The sequence below is a fragment of the Otolemur garnettii genome, unplaced genomic scaffold (assembly GCF_000181295.1).
Source record: "Otolemur garnettii isolate 467f Iridium unplaced genomic scaffold, OtoGar3 scaffold00090, whole genome shotgun sequence".
Lineage (NCBI taxonomy): Eukaryota > Metazoa > Chordata > Mammalia > Primates > Galagidae > Otolemur > Otolemur garnettii.
Window position 1 is genome coordinate 1,116,168 of NW_003852485.1, and position 19,351 is coordinate 1,135,518.

General features: G+C 40.6%; 1 protein-coding gene across 2 annotated transcripts in view; it reads right to left on the bottom strand.

Moving 5' to 3' along the window:
• The window catches only part of DPP4 (dipeptidyl peptidase 4), an 84,123-nt gene that overhangs the window by 31,503 nt on the left and 33,269 nt on the right, over positions 1–19,351 (bottom strand). For both annotated transcript variants that reach the window (XM_023516350.1, XM_023516351.1), the window contains exons 6-11: positions 14,921–14,973; positions 14,732–14,804; positions 13,866–13,986; positions 10,343–10,503; positions 8,731–8,843; positions 1,036–1,171 (exon numbers count right to left, since the gene is read on the bottom strand). In XM_023516350.1, coding sequence (XP_023372118.1) covers positions 1,036–1,171; positions 8,731–8,843; positions 10,343–10,503; positions 13,866–13,986; positions 14,732–14,804; positions 14,921–14,973 — 657 coding nt within the window. The remainder of the gene's footprint in view (positions 1–1,035; positions 1,172–8,730; positions 8,844–10,342; positions 10,504–13,865; positions 13,987–14,731; positions 14,805–14,920; positions 14,974–19,351) is intronic.

Genomic DNA, 19,351 nt, shown 5'->3' on the forward strand with positions numbered 1-19,351 from the left:
TTTACTTGGCAGGAAGCTAAGAGTTTGGATTTTGCAGCATGAATTATGGCCATGTCCAATTAATTGAGCAAGGTCCTTAGACTTACTGACCCTCAGTCTCCACAGTGCCTGCAAACTATGTGTTCAATAAATGGCTATTATGATTTCATAATGGTATTCCCCACTGGAACAGAAACATTTTGGGGACAGGCATGTTGGCGAATTCTTTTTTTTTTTTTCATATATCCTTATCTTAGCACAGAGCTTGCAATATAATAGGCATTTGAAGTTTGTTGCATAAATACATGGAAAGTGAATCATGAGACATGGAGTTCAAGCTCTGTGAGGCGACAATCTTCCCTGTGCCCAGCCAGGGTGGCAGCAGGGAGGGGAGATGTGTAGATACAGAATCCGTGACCAGACAGTATACCAGCAAACCTCTTCCAGGCTCTGCCCCTTCTGAAGAGGCTGGCTCCCAGGTGACTTTAATTTTGATCCCCTATTCTGGCTGGCCCTCATGGTTTCTTAACTAGAAACCAGCCCCCGTCACCCTCCCAGGACCTCAAAGTTAGAGTAGTGCTGAATTTGCCCCAGTGCTGGCAGCCTCTCGGAGACTGCTACCTGCTTATTGAAAGCCGTTTCCTGCTTACACACAGTCGCAGGGATGGCAATGGATGTGAGGCTTCCTGATGTCTATTTCTTTTGACATGAACTCAGTCATTCCCCATTCTCTGTATGTTCTCCATGCAAACACACCTCCTGGACCGTGCAGCTATGGGCCCTCTTTTTCTGAATATAGACATCAGATTCTATCTCCTGGGTTTCCAGTCACCCTGTCTCCCCTTCCCATGGGACGGGAAAAAGAGTGTGACTAGTGAGTGAAGGTGAAATGGATGGCAGCTGTCTAACAGTTAAGACTGTCTGCCTCAGTCAGACCATCAGAAAGAAGAGGAGCTCAAATCGAATTTCCCTCTTCCCAAACTTTACTGTCCATAATTTCACAGAGCTCTCCCACCCCACACTGCTTTAGAAACAGAACATCCCATTCAAACTCACCACTAAGCAGTTCCATCTGCCATTGGACCTATCATAGTCACAAATATCCATGACTGAATAGTTCTGAATCCTCCTGAGCCACTGCAAAGAAATCCTTTCTGGTGTTGCCCATGTCACGTCACACAAGTAGTGGTCCCTGGGAGGGAGGAAGCAAGGAGCAAGAGAGAGAGAGAGAATCTAATATAACTATTGTCAGGCCATGGTAAAAATAGACATTTTCATCTTAGTGAAAAGAAACCAGTCTTAATGGGAAGTAGAATTTTAAATGGTCAATACAAGCATTTGATACCATAAAAGTTTACCTTTTCTTAAAGCCTAAAGTGTAATTTAATTTTGAATGGAAATGAAAATATATCCACGAGGAAAAGCAGCACTGCTATCTCACAGTGGCTTAACATACGTGACTCAAACCATGTGCTCAGGCTTTAGCAGGTCCTCAGCTCAGCCTTCGGGGGAACCAGGGAGTCAAAGGGGACGTTTTCCCATCTCCCTTCTGCTGCCTTGAGGAAACAACACAGGGAGGCCGTGGACACTGGTTGGCAGAAATGTATTTCTGATAATTTGACGTGCTTTTTTAGAAAATTCTTCCTATTAGGGTGAAATACAGCTGACCTTTTTCTCAACTTCACTTTCAAATGGGTAAAAAAAAATTGACTCACACCTCCACAACTTTGAAAATCAAAGAACTATATTCTAAAAAGACACTTCTCAAGAGTCAAAACATGAACCAAGTGAAGAAATTGAAAAACCCTGTGGTATTTTAACATAAATTCATGTAAACAGATATTTCTGGCAGCGCATCCTCCTCCAACACATACCTTTAAAATTTTTTGGAACCACGTTCTGATTTATAGTGAAATGCATGGAATTTATAATTTACGTTTCTGCTGGCCTCCCCAAAGTTTCTTGTTCTGGATAGTTTATTTTTTTTGTTCCCTCCCCCCTGCCCCCAGAGTGACCTTGAATGACTATTCATAAATCACTCCTCTCCGGTGTCTGACCAGAGCTCAGCTCCCTTCCATCAGAGCCTTTTCATCTTCCTCGTCCCACCTGTACCGTGGCTGCACCGTCCCCAGCTGCTCTCACAGGCTCCCCTTGCTCTTCTCAAGCAGGGTCTGCCCCTTCCTCGTGTCACTCGTGCCACGCGCTGTCCTTGCTTGACTGCAAGCTCTTTGAGGCAGGGCTCGTGTCTGTCTTATTTACAGGGAGTCCCCAGCACCTAGCAGAACACTGGCCTCAAAACAGATACTTGCTACATTTCTGTGGGGTGCAGCAGAGAAGAAAGGAAAGAAGTCCTGTCCTGACTTTGGTGGCCTACGAGCTCTGTCCTCCCCTGGAATCTGTAGATCAATTCCGTCTTCACTCCCTTCACAGACATTAAATCATAAAACAAATCTTTACTGCGCAGTAAGGATGGGTCAGATGCAGGGTAAAGCACGTGAAACCCCTCACTCAGGGCTTCATTAGTTCTCATTTACCACTAGGGACCCTTGTGTTAATGTGCTGGGGGATACCTGGGCCTCCATGCTGTCCCCACCGTAGGGAGCAGGTACTGTAGGGAGCAGGTACTCCGAGCAACAGAGCACCCCATTTTCACAAACAGGGCTCCTCTCCACTTAGTCCTTTTTTTCACTTCTTAAGAGCCTACGCTGTGTGGTCTGGGGGGCCAGGACTCTGATGAACACTGCTGAGGTTTCCCAGCTGCCCCTCTTTATTCAGCCTTGTCCTTCAGGCTGGAAGGACTGCTGTGCCCTAACTTCTTTAGGTCTTATCTAAAATGTCCCCTGTCCACAGTATCTTCTTGGAAACCCCCTCCTTCTATAAAACTATCCCCCATCTTTGGGCACTCATCACAGACAGCCACACTGCAGGGTCTGAGAGTGCAAATGCCTCTGTGTGTGCCCAGGAACCAGGTGTCCCATCTGTTCTGATGCTTCAGCATCTGGGCAATGCAGAGGCCTGAAGGACGGGTAGTAAACCCTTATAAAAAGCATGGACGAATAAAAAAAGAACAAAAAAAAAATGAAGTTTTTTGAAATGAATTTTCCAGGGCAGGGGTTGGAAAACCTTTTCAGGCAAGGATCAGAGGGCAAATAAGCTTTGGGATCTGTACATTCTCCGCTCTGCCTTCGTAGCACAAAAGCAGCCAGAGACCATACTTAAATGATGAGTGTGGCTGTGTTCCACTGAAACACTAAAACGTGTATTTCATATGATGTTCAAGTATCATGAAATATTCTTCTTTTGAGTTTTCTTTGTAATCATTTAAAAATGTAAAACTCATCCTTACATGTGGACTATACAAAAATCGGCAGTAAGCTGGATCTGGCCCCTAGGCCCTGCTGTTAACCCTCGTTCTACTCCAGTAGTTCTTATTTTTTTTAGGTCAGAAACATTTTGGACAATCTGATGAAAATTACATACCACTTTCTAGGGAGGAATAGCCTCTCCACTCATACCCACACAGTATCCAAGGGCTCCATGGGCATAGACTAGTAACCTGGGGTCTAGAAATGTTCTTTCCCTTTTTAAAAGTGCTGTTTCTGACAGAAAGAGGGGGCAGGTGATGGAGGAAGAAAACTCTACCCTAATTAGTGGCTCACCCTTTACTATGTACTTTTATTCACTAAAGTTAAAAATTATGCCTCAGGTTCAGAAATCAGCAATGTAAAAGCAACTTTTCCTCATTTGAAAACATTGAGTAATGGCATTTGGGAGTCAGCCAGGAAACTCACGTGCATCAGCCTCTTCCCTGCCCATTCCTAGCTCAAAGGCTAATGAACCTGGACCCTGCCCCGCCTCTGCCATCCCCCGTGACCCCAGGTGTACCCTGTACCCCGTGCATGCTCAGCAAAGTAAGTTCATCAGAGGAGTAGACAGTATTGTTTAATTTTCTCGTAAACATACTTCTGCTCAGTCACAGCCCTGAGCCAAGATCATGCCAGGCTGGGATGTCAAAGAGTCATAAAAAAGATATAAACCAACAGGTAACTGTGCTTTTTACTGAAAAGGTTAAGTCCCTGTTTCAGATCAGAAGAATCCAACAACAGGATTATCATCCACACGGTGCTACTGTATGATGAATTTATTCTGCAGAAACAGAGAGGCAAATACTGAGTAGACTTTCCTTAAGTAATGGTCAGGGGAGGGCAGAACAGGGACCTTCCTGTGAGCCTGTACTGGTTACCCCAGAATAGACATACTGAGCCAGCAAGCTCTTCTAACTTCTGAAACTGGATTAGTCAAAGGGAAGTGGCTGATGTTATTACTAAAGCCGTGGAGTAACTTCTGGACATAATAAGAGTTCACACCCATATGGAGTCTACTACATGCCAGTAACTACCCCCAGGGCTTGACATAAAGATCACAACCACCGTATGAGGTGGGTACCACTGTAGTTCACATTTTGCCAAAAAAAAAAAAAATGTAAGTGCAGCAATGTTTACTATTGGTCCCAAGATGTCCCAACTGGAAAGTGGTGAAGCCAGGATCAAATCAAGCAGTTAGTAGCTGAACTTCCTGTTTGTACTCAGTGCCTCTGTAGAACCTACACCCATCCCTTTGGGAAACACTGCTAGCTAGCTTTACCCTCTTATGTCCTTTCAACATAAAATCCCTCACTCAATGAAATCTATTTATTCCAAAGGAGATGTATATAAACTGACTTTTATAAAGCAAATCATATTTGAATGCACTGACTTGCTTTTGAAAATCATGCTACAGTCACTTGTAAAGTGTAAAGTGACTGGCTATCTTAACAAACTGCCTTGTCAACAGTTGGCACTTATTAAATGGTCCCATCAATTTCCCTAATTTTCCCTAATTTGGTACATTGGAGACACTTAAAATAAGGTGTGCATTACTAACTAGGAATAATGTTGGAAGTAAAACTGCTACTAAGAGCAACTGCAACCATGGAGTGATTAATTGAGCGACTCATCCCAGGAAGCAGGCATACTGCCAGCACTGGCTGTGGGCTCTGCGCCACCCTCTACTCTTATGGGGATGCCAACCCTCCCAGGTTGCTGAAGATCACTGTGTGTGTGTGTGGGGGGGGTGAAGTAGAGCAGATCTGGGGGGTGCAGCACCCATGGCATGTCAGTCCTTGTCTACATCCTTTCTAGCAAGTGTCACCAGCCTCCAGTTTGTGTATTTCTCATGTGACAATCTCAGGCCCTGATGCACCTGCTTTATAGAGTAGGGGTCATCAACTGTTCAGAGGGGATATAGCTCATCTTTCTCTACTGTGTCCCTCAGAAGCAGAGAGAGTAGGAGTGGGGCTGGTCACGATTTGGGTGTGATGAGCCCCAGAACCATGCAGCCTAAGTCAGGTGGGGTCACCTCAGAAGAACATGCCCTCTCCAATCCTTTAACTTCAGGCCACACAATCTGCAGATGGCTGGGAAGAGGTAGAACAGACGGATTGCTATGCAAGGTCATTTCGGAGGTCATCCTCGGTGCTGACTGTGTGAATTCCTATTCTATACGCACAGCTAGGTAACCCACCTCATCTACTTACCCACTCATCTATCCATCCACTTATTTATCAATTTATCCTAGAAATATTGGTGAGCGCCTACTATGTCCCAGATACCCTGCTAGGTGTTGGAGATACTATTATAAGATTGGTCCCTACCCCTATAAAACAGTCAACAATGAATGATTTTACATTCTATGCTGTCTTCTCTCAAATATTTTGAGCTTTCAAATTCCCATTATGAGTAGTCAGCACAAATTGCAGCTTAACAAATCTAGTTGACTGTAGTGCTAAATTAATGAAGGTGGTTGGAAAGCTCGCCCTAGTTCAGGTTTAGACCTGGGTAGTCAGAAAAGTGGCCTCACTGCCCTTCTCACCTTCTATCAGAGAAGCAGTGCTTCCACCTTTCTCTACTCATTGCTGCTAATTTCTAGAAAAATCAGAAATCAGCTCCCTCCTGCTGTAGGATTTCACTTGTTGGAAGCTCTGTGGCCATGGACATGCCCTAAAGGGAAAATTAACCAGGGAGACATGGGCAGGGAGAAAGATGCTGGTTCTAACAAGGCCTCCTACTCCAGAAGACAGTGAATCACCAGGTAACAAGCTGAGAAGCTGAGCAGGTCTAAAAGGCACAACCTGCCCAGATTAGCCTGGTCCTGCTGGATCTTTGTGTGATGTGAGAAAATGGTGCATCACCACGTGTACTAGAATGTTCTTCCCAGAGAGGATCCAGAGTCTAGTTTTAGAAAAACTATATCCTTCTTGGTGTTAACAGAGACCAGAGATGTATTTTAAATTCCCTAGACGACACATTCCTGTGGCATTTCCCGAAACGATTCTTTGGTAATATGTATCCCACACAGAATATCCATGGTGAGTGAGGCCATCTCCCCCAGGAGTGCAGCTTAAAGTACTATAAAGAACGAAGACTTAACGATGAATTCACATAGGGCCAAATATAAGTCCTAAGGATTGCTTACGTTTCCTGAGCCAAGCACTTTATAATTGTGCCTTGCTGAGTGATTTCACATGGGAAACACTTTGCCTCTTCACCTGCAAAATGGCCATGAAAATGACACCACAGGGTGCTTGTGGAGAATTAGTGGGACAGCAAGAGCTGAACACAGCACAGTTTCAGCCCACAGGACTCAAGTTCATTTTAATTTTCAATCATTCAAATATTCTGGTCTGGCAGGGCCAGATTTCTATCCTGTTCCTAGCTCTCAAGATGATGACTTGCTGTGTGACCTTGAGTAAATGAGTCTACCTCTCTGAGCCTCAGTTCTCTCATCCATGCTGAGCTTTGCAGTGCATTTCTGACCAGGTCCTGGAGCCTCTCCAAGCTCTGTCTAACCTCCGGAGATCCTGGGGCAGGGGAGATGTGAGGACTTTATTTCCCCAGCTGAGCAGCAATCTTCCCTTTGTTTTCCGGCCTTGTGCCTCTTCATTATATCTTACTTGAACAAACGTGTCTGAGTCCTTTAAAAGTTTATAAACGGTTGATGAGGTCTAAAGTCCCTTCCAGACAGAATATTTTTCAGGGCAGGTGCTCATGGCTCATCCTCCCTGCAGACAGATAGTGGTTCCAGACCAAGCAGCACACCAGGCCCTGCTTTTCCATTCCGGGACAGCCCTGGGAATTGTTCTCACGTCTGTTTGTTCCACCGCAGCGCCCTTCTTCCTCACCCTACAGGGCTGAATCCCATCTGCTCAATCTGCACATTCTGCACCAGGCTTTCTTGGATCCCCTCCTCAAATGCCTCCATTCTGTTGTTTATACCCCTATCATATCATTCTTGAGGTCATTTTCTGGAATACTTTCTATTGTCTACCTGATAAAAAGTGCTATAAGGGCACAGGCTTCCTGTGGACTTGGGGAGCATAAACAGGGGCTGCTCAATCAATGTTGATTAAAGAAGTAGCTGGATGGGACCAAATGGCTGATTCTAAAACCTTTAGGTCAATTTTTACACCATCGGACAAATGCAGGAAAAGATTTTTTTTACTTTACAAACAATTTCCTCCCAAAACAAATAGGTCAATATAGGCATTTCGCACCAAGTTAATGAATTATTAACTACAGAGCATAGCCCTCAGCATGCCTGATGGTAATGCAACCCTAGAGAAAACAGACAATACCATATAGCTTTGATGGTACCTTCAGGAATCTGAGGACACTAGCTGTATTTAGACACAAAGGGAGGCACAGGACAGAGTGTTTAATAGCTTTCTTTCATGTCAGAAAGTCAATATAGACCCATACATGATCATTTTCTTAACCTATAGGCCTCATTTTTATAATCTGCAAAACAGGCATATAATAGTAATTGTTGGAAAGAGAGAGTTACTTGAGATGACACCTGAGCTCTTATCCTGTGTCTGGCATATAGTGAGTGCTCAGTGCATCCTCACTGCTATTTAGAAATAACAACAAAACCAACATAAGTCACACAGATGAATGAATGACAAGCTATGTGACAGCCACAAATTGTACCCAGTATAGTGCCTTCTTTACTGGCAGATAATTCAGGGATGACAGCGCTCCATGGTGGAATTTCACATCACTAAGGATTACTTAAGCCAAGTGACATCTTGGGGCAAAAAATGAGCTGAGGGTTTCTCAAATTTAATCCAGTTTCCCTAAATTTCTCTAGGTCTTACAAACCTCTGTAGGCTCTGACCTTATCTCCCCTGCTATCTCCTTCTTCCAGAAGGCTCCAGCCCCCTTGGGCTCCATGCAGTCCCTCCACACTCCAGGCACACCCCCGCTGCAGGGCCTTTGCACTGTGGACAGGTCCTCCCTTCTTCATATCATGCCCCCAGGTCATCTTGTCAGAGAGGATTTCCCTGACTCCCCCCATGAGCCCCAGCACTTTTGCCCTGTTTGGGTTTTCTTCACCACATTTACAACTACCTGGCATTTTGTGCTGTTCTTTGTTTAGCTGGTCATTGTCTACCTCCCCAGTTTGAGCTCTGGCTTCAAGACCCCAGGGTCACCGGTGCTGTGTCCACTGTGCATCCACACATTAGAGGTATGCCCAGCCTGAAGATGGGACACAGGGACTTGGCAAAGAGCTGCTGAATGAAGGAACGAGTGATTGTCTTCCAGGCTGACACAATGGGAGGCAGGGATTGATTCTGCAATTCATCTTTTGAAAGATCCACCCTAGAAAGTATGAACCTATTCACAGGGCAAGTAATCAGGAGACTAGCCTTACCCTATTAACACAGAAGCAGGAGCAGTGATTTGTACGGAAGTTGCATTGGTGGCTGAGCTGAGAGAGTCTGTATTTACAACAAAGAACTTTACAGTTGGATTCACAGCTCCTGCCTAGGAAAAAACAATCACAGAATTGGTATTGACAAAAAATATAACATTATTGCACAAATGCCTACGTTATGGCAGTAGAAGCCTAACAATCAGATGCATTGAAAAAAATTAATATAAATAAAGTGAATGTAAATGAGAATCATGAAATGCAACCTTTTCATGTTCAAGCAGAAACATAATATATATTTGTGTGTGTATATATTTATATACATGATATATATATGTGTGTGTATATATATACACACACAGACACACACATATAAAACATGAAGGTCCAAAGCCCTTCTGTTTAAATAATGAATGTTTCTATCTTTATAATTTATGTTCTTGGTGTAAGCAAGGATAAACTTCTTAAAACCAATTCTATTATTAGCAAATATAACCTGACTCTACAAGACCAAAAGTCTTATGATATCACTTATGAAGAATAACTTCAAATAGTCCACTAGAAAAATCCGTTTACCTGAGCCAAGGGCCAAGAATGCTAATTAAAGAGCCCTCATTTCCACTCCAAATTCAGGTTCACCATGCTGGAGCTTTACAATCAATATTATGACAGAACCTATAAAACCTTTTAAAATATACACATAGATCTTCAATTGACAGATTAGTTAGAAATAATATGATATTTTTAGTGAGAACATTCTATGAGGTTTTTTTTTTTTTTGCCAGTTACACTCATCAAAAAATAACATTCCACTGAAAACACATCTCCATTTTTAGTCTCTGATCTTTTTTTCTTTTAACTTCCTCTGTCTTCCTAAAATGGCAGCTCTTCATAAAGCAAATTGAGTGAGCTGGTAAAAATAAAAATCCCTTTTTCCAAATTGCTTACAGCAAGAACACTTTACTATTAGATTTTCCTATATTATGGCCATTATTGTTGCAATACTAGGGAAGAATCCTGGTGTCCTAAACTCCCCTCCTCCTGGGCTTACGCTGCTTAACAAAGCTCATCAATTTTAATAAATATGCATCTTGGAGTGGAAAACAGCTTTGAAAACCAAGACGTGACACTATTATTCCAAATGTAGGACGTGCAAAATTTACATTAGTGCCAAATCTATAATAGAACCACGAAAACTAGTCATGTATCCTGTTAATTAGTAATACGATCTGATATATAACCAGGCTTTTCAACTTCATCTAGGGCACATTCCAACTTCTACAAATGAGATGAGCTTCTGATTCAATTACAGCCTCTCTTTCCCTCCATTCAAACGTTTTCATTCCCCCATCTCTTTCAAAAGCATTTTCCCCATTTTTTTCTGCTTGTCATTCCTCAAAGTTTTTGGAGAAATTACAAAACCTTAAATCACACTCTTTCCTGGGATAATAAAAATACTTTAAAATTGCCAGATGCTGTTGACTTCAGCAAGAGTAATCACAGCAAGCTGTTGAAGAGAGACTGACAATATTTTCATTAGCAGGAAGGGATTAAATGAAACCATTCTCTTCCCACCAAATCACGGAACCACTGTACAAAGAAGAGCACAGACCTTTGGATATGGAACCTGTACAGTCTTTGGGTACTGCAATGACTCATCAGAGTAGAAGGAGTATTCAATAAGTGGGACTTCTGTGTCGTTAAATTGGGCATATGCTAAAAAAGTGCCGTTTGGAGACCACCACAGAGCGGAGTAGGCACTGAAGACTTCCTCTGAAAAAAAGACATAAATTGTTCTGTTATAAGAAGTAGCTGATAAATTGGCTTTGGCATTCAAAATATTGTTCTCATTAGCTTTAGTAATTACAGTAGAGTTCAACTAATGAACCACTTTGCGTTTGCTGGGTTTCCAAAATCAGAGTAATACAAATGAATAAAAATAAAATCTTCAAAGATATATCTGGATAGTAAAAAATAAGTAACCCGTTGGACCATTTTAGAATATTTTAGCATGCAATATTTAATATAAGCTCTACATTTTTTTCTTTATCTTATAATCCTCTAAATTTATGCCTCAAAACATACTAAAAGTAAATTTCACACAGGAGGCTGATTCTCCTTTCTAATTTTCAAACAGTCAACATGCCAGCCTACCCAACTGGGCTTGGTTTGTACTGAGCCCATGGGGTACTGGTGGGTGGTGTGTAGCTCCAGGCTATCAAACCAATATGGTGCCCAGAGTTTACTACTCTTGGCACAAACAAGGTGTGGGAAGGATGGATTTGGAAAGGCAAGGAACTCCATGAGACCCCCACGAAGAAACATTTCCTTGTCCAGCCCAGAAGCTGAAAACTTCCTTGGATTAAAACCCTCCTCTGGTGTGAATGCTGATGGGTATAGGAAGAGGGTCAAACTAGGAGGAAATGGAGAGAAAACGTCTTGCTTTCTAGTAGATCTTTGGGATTCTTCTCAATCTTTGACAAGGGTAACTCCTCCCTGTGTTTATGACAGGACAGTCAACCTCTGGCTCTTAATGTGTTGAGGCCTCCTTTTCCCAACTGAGAATGGAGGAGTCAAAGAGACTACACAGACTCCTATTTACTCCACAAGTCTCATGAAAGTGTAAATATAAAAGCAAAACCATCAAAACTAGAATCTTAGAGTTAGGAAATCGTGTATCCCAATCCCCATCTGAGGCCTGGTGCTTCTTTACAAGTTGCTTCCCAATACTCATTTCTGAAATTAAAAATAATAATAAGTAATTACAATAATAAAAATGCAGTAAGTGGGCAGCACCTGTGGCTCAAAGGAGTAGGGTGCTGGCCCCACAGGCCGGAGGTGATAGGTTCAAACCCAGCCCGGGCCAGAAACTGCAAAAAAATAAATAAATAAATAAATAAAAATAAAAATGCAGCAAGTGTTGTGATGCGCAGCTGACCTTTGATGAACACTGACTTCACACCAGACGTTGATAAGACACTGACATCTATTGCCTTAGTGAATTCTCACAATATCCCGTTATACTGGTAAACAAAGTGTGGTGGGCTTCAAGAGGATAACAATCATCCTAAGGTCACAGGCTAATAATCAGTACAATCCAAAATTGACCCAGTCTTGTCTGATGTGACTTCCTGCTTTTCATCTTTATGTTGTGCCGCCCCTTCCTGCGTCTGTGCCAGCCTCTCCAGTAACAGAACCTGGTTAGACAGCCAAGGCTCCTTCAATTGCCTCATATACCAATGACCTGAACACAGGTATGTAGCAATTTAGAATTAACAAAACACATCTAATTTAATATTCACAAAGATCTCTGGGTGAGTCTCTTCACAGAGGAGGAAATTTGGGGCTTAGACTGAGTGAACTGCCTGAGACAAAAATAGAACCCAGGCCTTATGACTCAAGTCAAGGTTTCCACTAGAATTTCTTTATATACTGAGTTGATATTTCATCCACTGTAGCTTTTACCCAGGGATTCTAGTCATTAATACAGCTGCAATTGTGTAAAATCAATACAATCTGAGCAAGGTTTTGGTTTTTAAAATTAATTGGAAATACAGGTAGCAGGTAGTGCTCTATGTTTTGGAGTAGTGGTTATTTGGGACGCAGAACATATTTTTTCATATTGACAATGTAATAATTTCCCTCTAGGGACTGAAGATTTTAGAAGTCAGTAGCGTTAAGTTGGAGCTGTAAGCTATTCTTATGTCATGATTAAGGAAAATGAGATCTCTCTGGCTATTGCCAATTTAGAAAATATGAAAATGTCAGCAGTGTTCCTATCTTAAAGAGAGCCAGATGTTTCTGAGGGAGGGTCACAACTGAAAAGGCACTTCTTGGAGATGACCCTACAGGCCGTGCTGTGATGTCCAACAAGTATCAAAGAATCGCTAAGTAACTGGTATTGGTAAATTTCATTATAGGTTTTTTGGTGGTGGTGTTTATTTTTTGTTTTTTGAGACAGACTCTCACTCTGTTGCCCTCGGTAGATTGCTGTGGCATCACAGCTCACGCAACCTCCAACTCTTGGGCTTAAGCGATTCTCTTGCCTTAGCCTCCCAAGTAGCTGGGACTACAGGTGCCCGCCACAACACCGGCTATTTTTTGTTGCAGTTGCCTCTGCTGTTTTAGCTGTCCAGGGCCAGGTTCAAACCCGCCACCCTTGGTATATGGGGCCAGCACCCTACCCTCTGAACCACAGATGCTGCCCTCATTACAAGTTTTAATCAAATACCTATTTCTAGGCCAAGGAAAATTTATCTTTCTTTTAATGTGATTTTTTTTGTTGTTGTTATAATGCTATCTATTAATTGAACTTTACTTGGACTGGGTAAGAACCAAAATTAAGTCAGGAAGACAAACTTTTTTTTAACTGCCAAGAAGAAAGAATAGGAGGAAATAAGAATGAATCTTTCTAACAAGTATGAGGCAACCTTGTGAACAGTTTGGAACAGCCTCAAAATGTCTTTTATCTTGGCAACTATAGATAAGGAAAATGCTTTTCTAGTATTTTCTAAGTTTGTAAAATGTGTTTCTAATAGTATCTAAAACTCTATCTCAAAAGAGACATTTCTTTTTAATTTTCTTTAATTTTGTTTCTTACCCAGTTTTTCACAGCTTTTCTAATTATTTCTTTTTCTTTAAAAATAGGAAGTCATAATTTGTCCACATCAAAATAATCAAAATTCTCTAAAAAACAGACATTTTCTTCCCCTCCACTATCCAACCTACAGACAATATTTTATCACCTTTTGAATGTTGTGGGAGTAGTTTGCTTCCCTTAGTAAAACCCCTACTGGGTTATGTAGGCCCAGTTAGAGAAACTTCTGATGTTAAGCTGGAGGCTTTTCTGTGCCAGTAAAGCCAGAACAGTTGCCCACACAGAAAGGCCCTTTGTAGCAGTAAACCAAAGACAAGAGGAGTATTGTGAAACAATGAGGACAGAGGAGCAGTAGGTTTTGCTAAGAAATTCTTGGTCTATGAGATGTCTTTGTGCTATAAATTCTAAAAGAGATTTGATGACATTTGGGGGGAAATACAACTTATTTGAATCTCATTTAATTTTCCCAGTTTGAAAGACATGTTTATTTGTAAAAGCTTATAGATACTCTGATTTGAAAGAGCTTGAAAGCCTTTACCTTCATAAACCCAGTCAGTTATTCCATTATATATTACATCCGCTATCCCAGTCCATGTGATTCTCTGACTTGGTAGATTTGGTTCAACTTTAACATAAATGTCATTGTTCCAAACATAAGCCTACACAGACAAAAAAAAAAAAACATGGCATCAATAATGTATACTACAATATATTTTATTCTGGAGTTTTAAAAACACTTATCCATGCAAGTATGAAGATTATATTTAATTCCGGCAAGAAGAGTCATTTGCTCCTTCCCTCCAATTTTTTAACTGGAAGCATTCTTAAATATGTCAGGCTACAATCCCAAAATTATCCTAAAAACATTCTTATTATGCTAAAAATAAGCATACAACTACCACTATTTGGATGCTAAAGTGTATAAAGAGACCTAGAAGACTGGCCACTGGTATAGGATCATGTAAACTTGTGTATTTGTTTCTTGGGAGAGTGAGGTGAGGGAATGCAGTGGCATTCTGGAAGAGAGAAGTTCAACTCCACATAGACATTCCATCTTCTTGTTTACATTCGCTCAGACTTCTAATATTCTCCTAGCACTGAAGAATAAAAGGACACAGAACTTGCAGAAAGCAAAGGTGAATCAAAAAGTATCTGAGTATGACAGATAACAAGAACTTAAAAATTTGATGAACATTTTCCCAGTGAATAAACAAATCTTTCTAGATACTTACAGGAATTATGGTTATTCCATTAGGCTTATAAACTATTTTCTTGGACAATGACACTGTATTTTATAGGGAAATACTGAGTTCCTAAAATGTTTGCTTTACATCAGACTTAGTAGCTTCTGTACATAAAAGATTTGAGTCAATAGCTTTCTGACAACGAGAGAGACCCACTCACCAATTTATGACCCTCTGGTGACCATGTAATCCACTGTGTATTGTTTGGAATTCTCTCTTCAGTAATGAGCTGCCTAGAAAAAAAAATAAAAGGAAACACTGCCTAAAGAATAACTCACAGTGCAGTTTTCTTAAAAAAAAAAAAATTACAGTAGAAAAGCTTATTAGATTTTATGGGGAAGTCACTGACCTTGTATTTAAATCATAAATGTCATATGAAGCTGTGTAAGAATGTCTCCATTGCTATAAAAGAAAACAGACATTTCAGGTTTCCATGATTCTTGATAACTTGGCTGCTTGCTATAGGAGCTTAAGATGATAGATACAATGTATAGGATTATATAATTCTCAAGTTTTATCATATCATTCTCTATCTAAGTTCCAGGATTTAGGAATTTGAAAGTATCCAGGGGATCAGCTAGTACAAACTCCTCTGAACCTCGTCTGTGACTTAGCTCTGGCATCACCTCCTCCAAAGGGGCTTTGTGGGACCACAGTGGGCCAAAGTGCCACTTTTTGAGCAAACATTATTCCTAGCACTTACCATAATGTGTTAAGATCGCCTGTTTAGGAAAATGCAAATTTTCACATTGCACCCATCTTACTGGCAAAAGATTTAAAAGATATATGATTTTATTGCTGACAGTGATGTGAAGAAATGTTTAACTTCATACATTGATGATGAAAATGTAAAGTGCTATAACTTTTTTGAAAGCCACCTCACAACATATATTAAAATTAAAATAAATATATCATCAGTATTTTAAACAACCATCTCAAGAAGCTATAAATGAAAATCATACTAAATCCAAAGTAACTAGAAGAAATAATAAAAGTAATAAAGGTAATTGCGAAAACACACTCTGTTTCTCTGTAATAGAGAAATATTAACAAAGCCAAAAATTTGTTATTTGAAAAGACTAGTAAAATTGCTAACCCAGTAAAGGTGAGTGTGGAGGGGGAATAAAAAGGACCAATATCAGAAATGAAAATGGGACATCACAACAGACTCTACAGACATTTGAAGATTATAAGAGACTATTATCAACATTTTTGCCAATAAGTTTTTAAAAATAGAAAAAGGAGAAATTCCTTGAAAAGGTTTTTATCAAGTGTGAGAAAAAATACAGTCTTACATCTAATAAACAAATTGAATTCATAAATAAAAACCTTTACATAAGGAAAATTCCAAGGCCAAATATATTTACCAACAAGCTCATTGTTATTTATCTGAATGTGTTAAAAAATTGTGCCTGTGCACAGATCTACACACAAATGTATAGTACCTTTCTTCATAATTCCCAAAACCTGAAAGCAACTAAGATATCCTTCAATGGGTGAATGGATAAATAAAGTGTAGTAGGTCCACACATAGAATATTATTTAGTAATAAAAAGAAATGAGTCATTAAACCACAAACAGACACAGAGGAAACTTAAATATATATTGTTTAGTGAAATGAGCCAATCTGAAAGAGATGCATACTGCATGATTCCAACCATATGAACTTCTTGAAAAGGTAAAACTATGGATACAGTAAAAAGATCAGGGGTTTGGGGGAAGGGAGAAATGAATAGATGTAGCAAAAGGGATTTTTCTGGCAGTGAAACTGCTCTGTATGATCCTATAATAGTGAACACATGTCATTCTACATTTGTTAAGACCCATATAGTTCCCCAAATCTACCAATACAAGAGTAGATACATGTTATACACCTGTCAAAACCCACAAGGACTGAGGCCTAATGTAAAGTATGGACTTGAGTTAATAATAATGTATCAATGTTGGTCATCTGTTGTAACAAACGTAGCACACTAATGTAAGACATTAATAACAGGTGAAATTTAGGGAAGGAAGGTGAGGGAGTTTATTGGAACTCTCAGCTTATTTTCTGTAAACTTACAATGCTCTGAAAAATAAAGTTCTAGTATTAAAAAAAAAAGAATTAGAGCTGTATCAGATGACTTAGAAGGAATTCCACATGGCGTCACTGAGCGAAGAATGAAACTTACAGAAAAGTAAGTAAAATAGGATTCCATTTTTATTTGCCCTCCAATGATTAAAAGAAACCCTATATATTTTCATAAAACTACATGAACAAGGAGAGAAATATGCAATACAGAGATGCACATTAATACAATGTGGAGCCAAGTGAGACGGGGAAAGGGGAAGATTGAAGATTAAAAGTATGTAAATGGAAAAATACATAAGTATGTAAATGACCACGTATTTGCATTATGAAAAATTATGTCTGAATGTGGATGTATACATAAATCGAAGATATTTTAAAAGAAATTACTTGCTTCTATAACTGCCTTTCCTAGCATACTGTTAGAGATTGGAAATTGTATCTTATTCGTCTTTGGATAGCTAGAGTCTGGGTTAGTGCAAACCACATTTGAGATAAACCAAATTTTTTAAAAATTGAAATTATATCAATTAGGATGAGATAGATGAAACAGACAGCCTAAGGAGACCCAGCTATCTGGTGGCAGAGCTGAGACGCAAGGCCAGGGTTCCCAACCTTAACTACTTACATCTCTTACCCTCCTACACCTTCATGTCAAGAAATAGTCACAAAGTTTCTTCTCTTCCAAGTCATATGCTCCTTTACTGAATTCCAGGTTATTTTGACACACCCATGTTTGTTTCTGGGCACCTCAAGCACAATACTTACTAATGCCAAAAGGTGTAGTACAGGGTAAAAATATTAAGAAGAGTTGAGGTTATTTCAGATGACAAACCATCATAGGTTATAAAGGGAAACCCAGATGTTTGGTATGTTCACTTCATCTTTTGAAACAGACTCATCCATCTCTTTAGGCGATGAACACTGGCAGCTCTCATCTACCAGACATCACTGGGTACCACAGGCTCCCTCCCTTGAGCAACTAATAGTTGAATGGCAAATATGGATAAATACACTGTAATAAAAGAATCACAATAGGATGTTTCAAGAAATATAATGGAGGTGGGCGGGGAGAGGCAGGAATCATAAATCAGGCCTTTGGGAGGGAGGGAGAATTAGGAAAAAGATGATTCTGAGGCTCAGTGTAGTGGTAGAGCATGAGAGAGAATGGGTAAAAAAGCATCATAGCAAAGAGGAGTTGAAGTGCACAGACAGGTGAAGAGCAGAGACGCTGGGAAACATTCATGCCAGACCATACGGTGCTCACTCACTCACACAGGGACTCACTCGCTCCCTTATTTCTTTTTATCACAACTTAGAAATAATAATTATCATTCTAGATGTGCTAACTAAGTCATGGAGAAGTGGTGTGGTAGGATCTCTAAAACAGCAGACGGCGGACTTCCAGGGAAATGTAATGAAATGTTACTTTTCTTTCTTCTGGATATGTTTCTTGAGAGTTTGGTCAATCAAAACATCTATGCTATACAGAAAATTCCATGGGATAGTCTTGGAAGTAAAAAAAAAAAAAAAAAATTTAAGATATAGTCCCTACATTCGATAACCTTATAATTTTGTGCTTTGCAATTAAATATGCATTCATTTAATTAGTATTTTTTGGCCATCCACTGTGTGGCCCTGTCCTAGGTGCCAGAGGTGCAGACATGGAAAAAACACAGGGAAACTGGCACTAAATAAGGAAAGCCCCAAATGGTCAAAGAAGTAAATAATAAACCCTACAAAATGTTACGAGGGAACTAAAACGGGCTTATGTGATAGAGAGTGATTTACGGAGTATGGGCAGAAGAAAGTGGCAAAGGGCCATGTTACATAAAGTGATCCAACAAAGCTGAACCCAGGTTAGTAGAAGGGGACGGATATAGGATGATGGGGCAAGAAGGTTCCAGGAGGAAGTAGTATCAAGTACTTTGGCCCTTCCATGCAACTGAGGGTGATGCCCAAGAAAAAGAAAGAGCTGTGACTTACAGGTTCTCAACTTTGGATCCTGGAATCACCTAGGAGCCCTTAAATCTACCTGTATCTGGGCACCACCCCTAGCTGTACTGAGTTACATGCTTTGGGGTAGGCCACAGACACCTGTGTTTTTTAAAAACCTCCCCAAGTGATCCTATGGTACAGGTGGGCCAAGAAATACTGGCCAAGCATGATGAGTGCAGGAGAGGGGGCTGGGAGCTATGCTCAGATGGACAGACTGGGCACTAATCACATAGGCCCTGTGGATGCCACGGTTACAGTTGGCATTTGATTCTAAGTATGATGGGACACCATTGGAGGGTTTAAGAACAGGTGTGGCATGATATAATTTTGGATTTAAAGGAGCACTTTGGTTACTCCTTGAAGCATGGATTGCAGGGGGAAGTGGATAAAGCAAATATACCAAAAGTAGTTAAAGACATTGGTGACCTCCAGTGAAACAACAAACACAAATCAGTAATGGTGGCTGTCTGCCAGGAAATACACCCATTAGAACACATCAAATAGGCTCAGTGCCTGTAGCTCTGCAGCTAGGGTGCCGCCACCACATACACTGGGGCGGTGGGTTTGAACCCGGGCCTGCCAAACAACAATGACAACAATAACAACAAAAATAGCATTGCAGTAGGCACCTATAGTCTAAGGTGACCAGATTTTAACATTGGTAAAGCAGGACAAGCGGGACAACATTGATGGGGGTGGGGCGAGGGGTGGGGC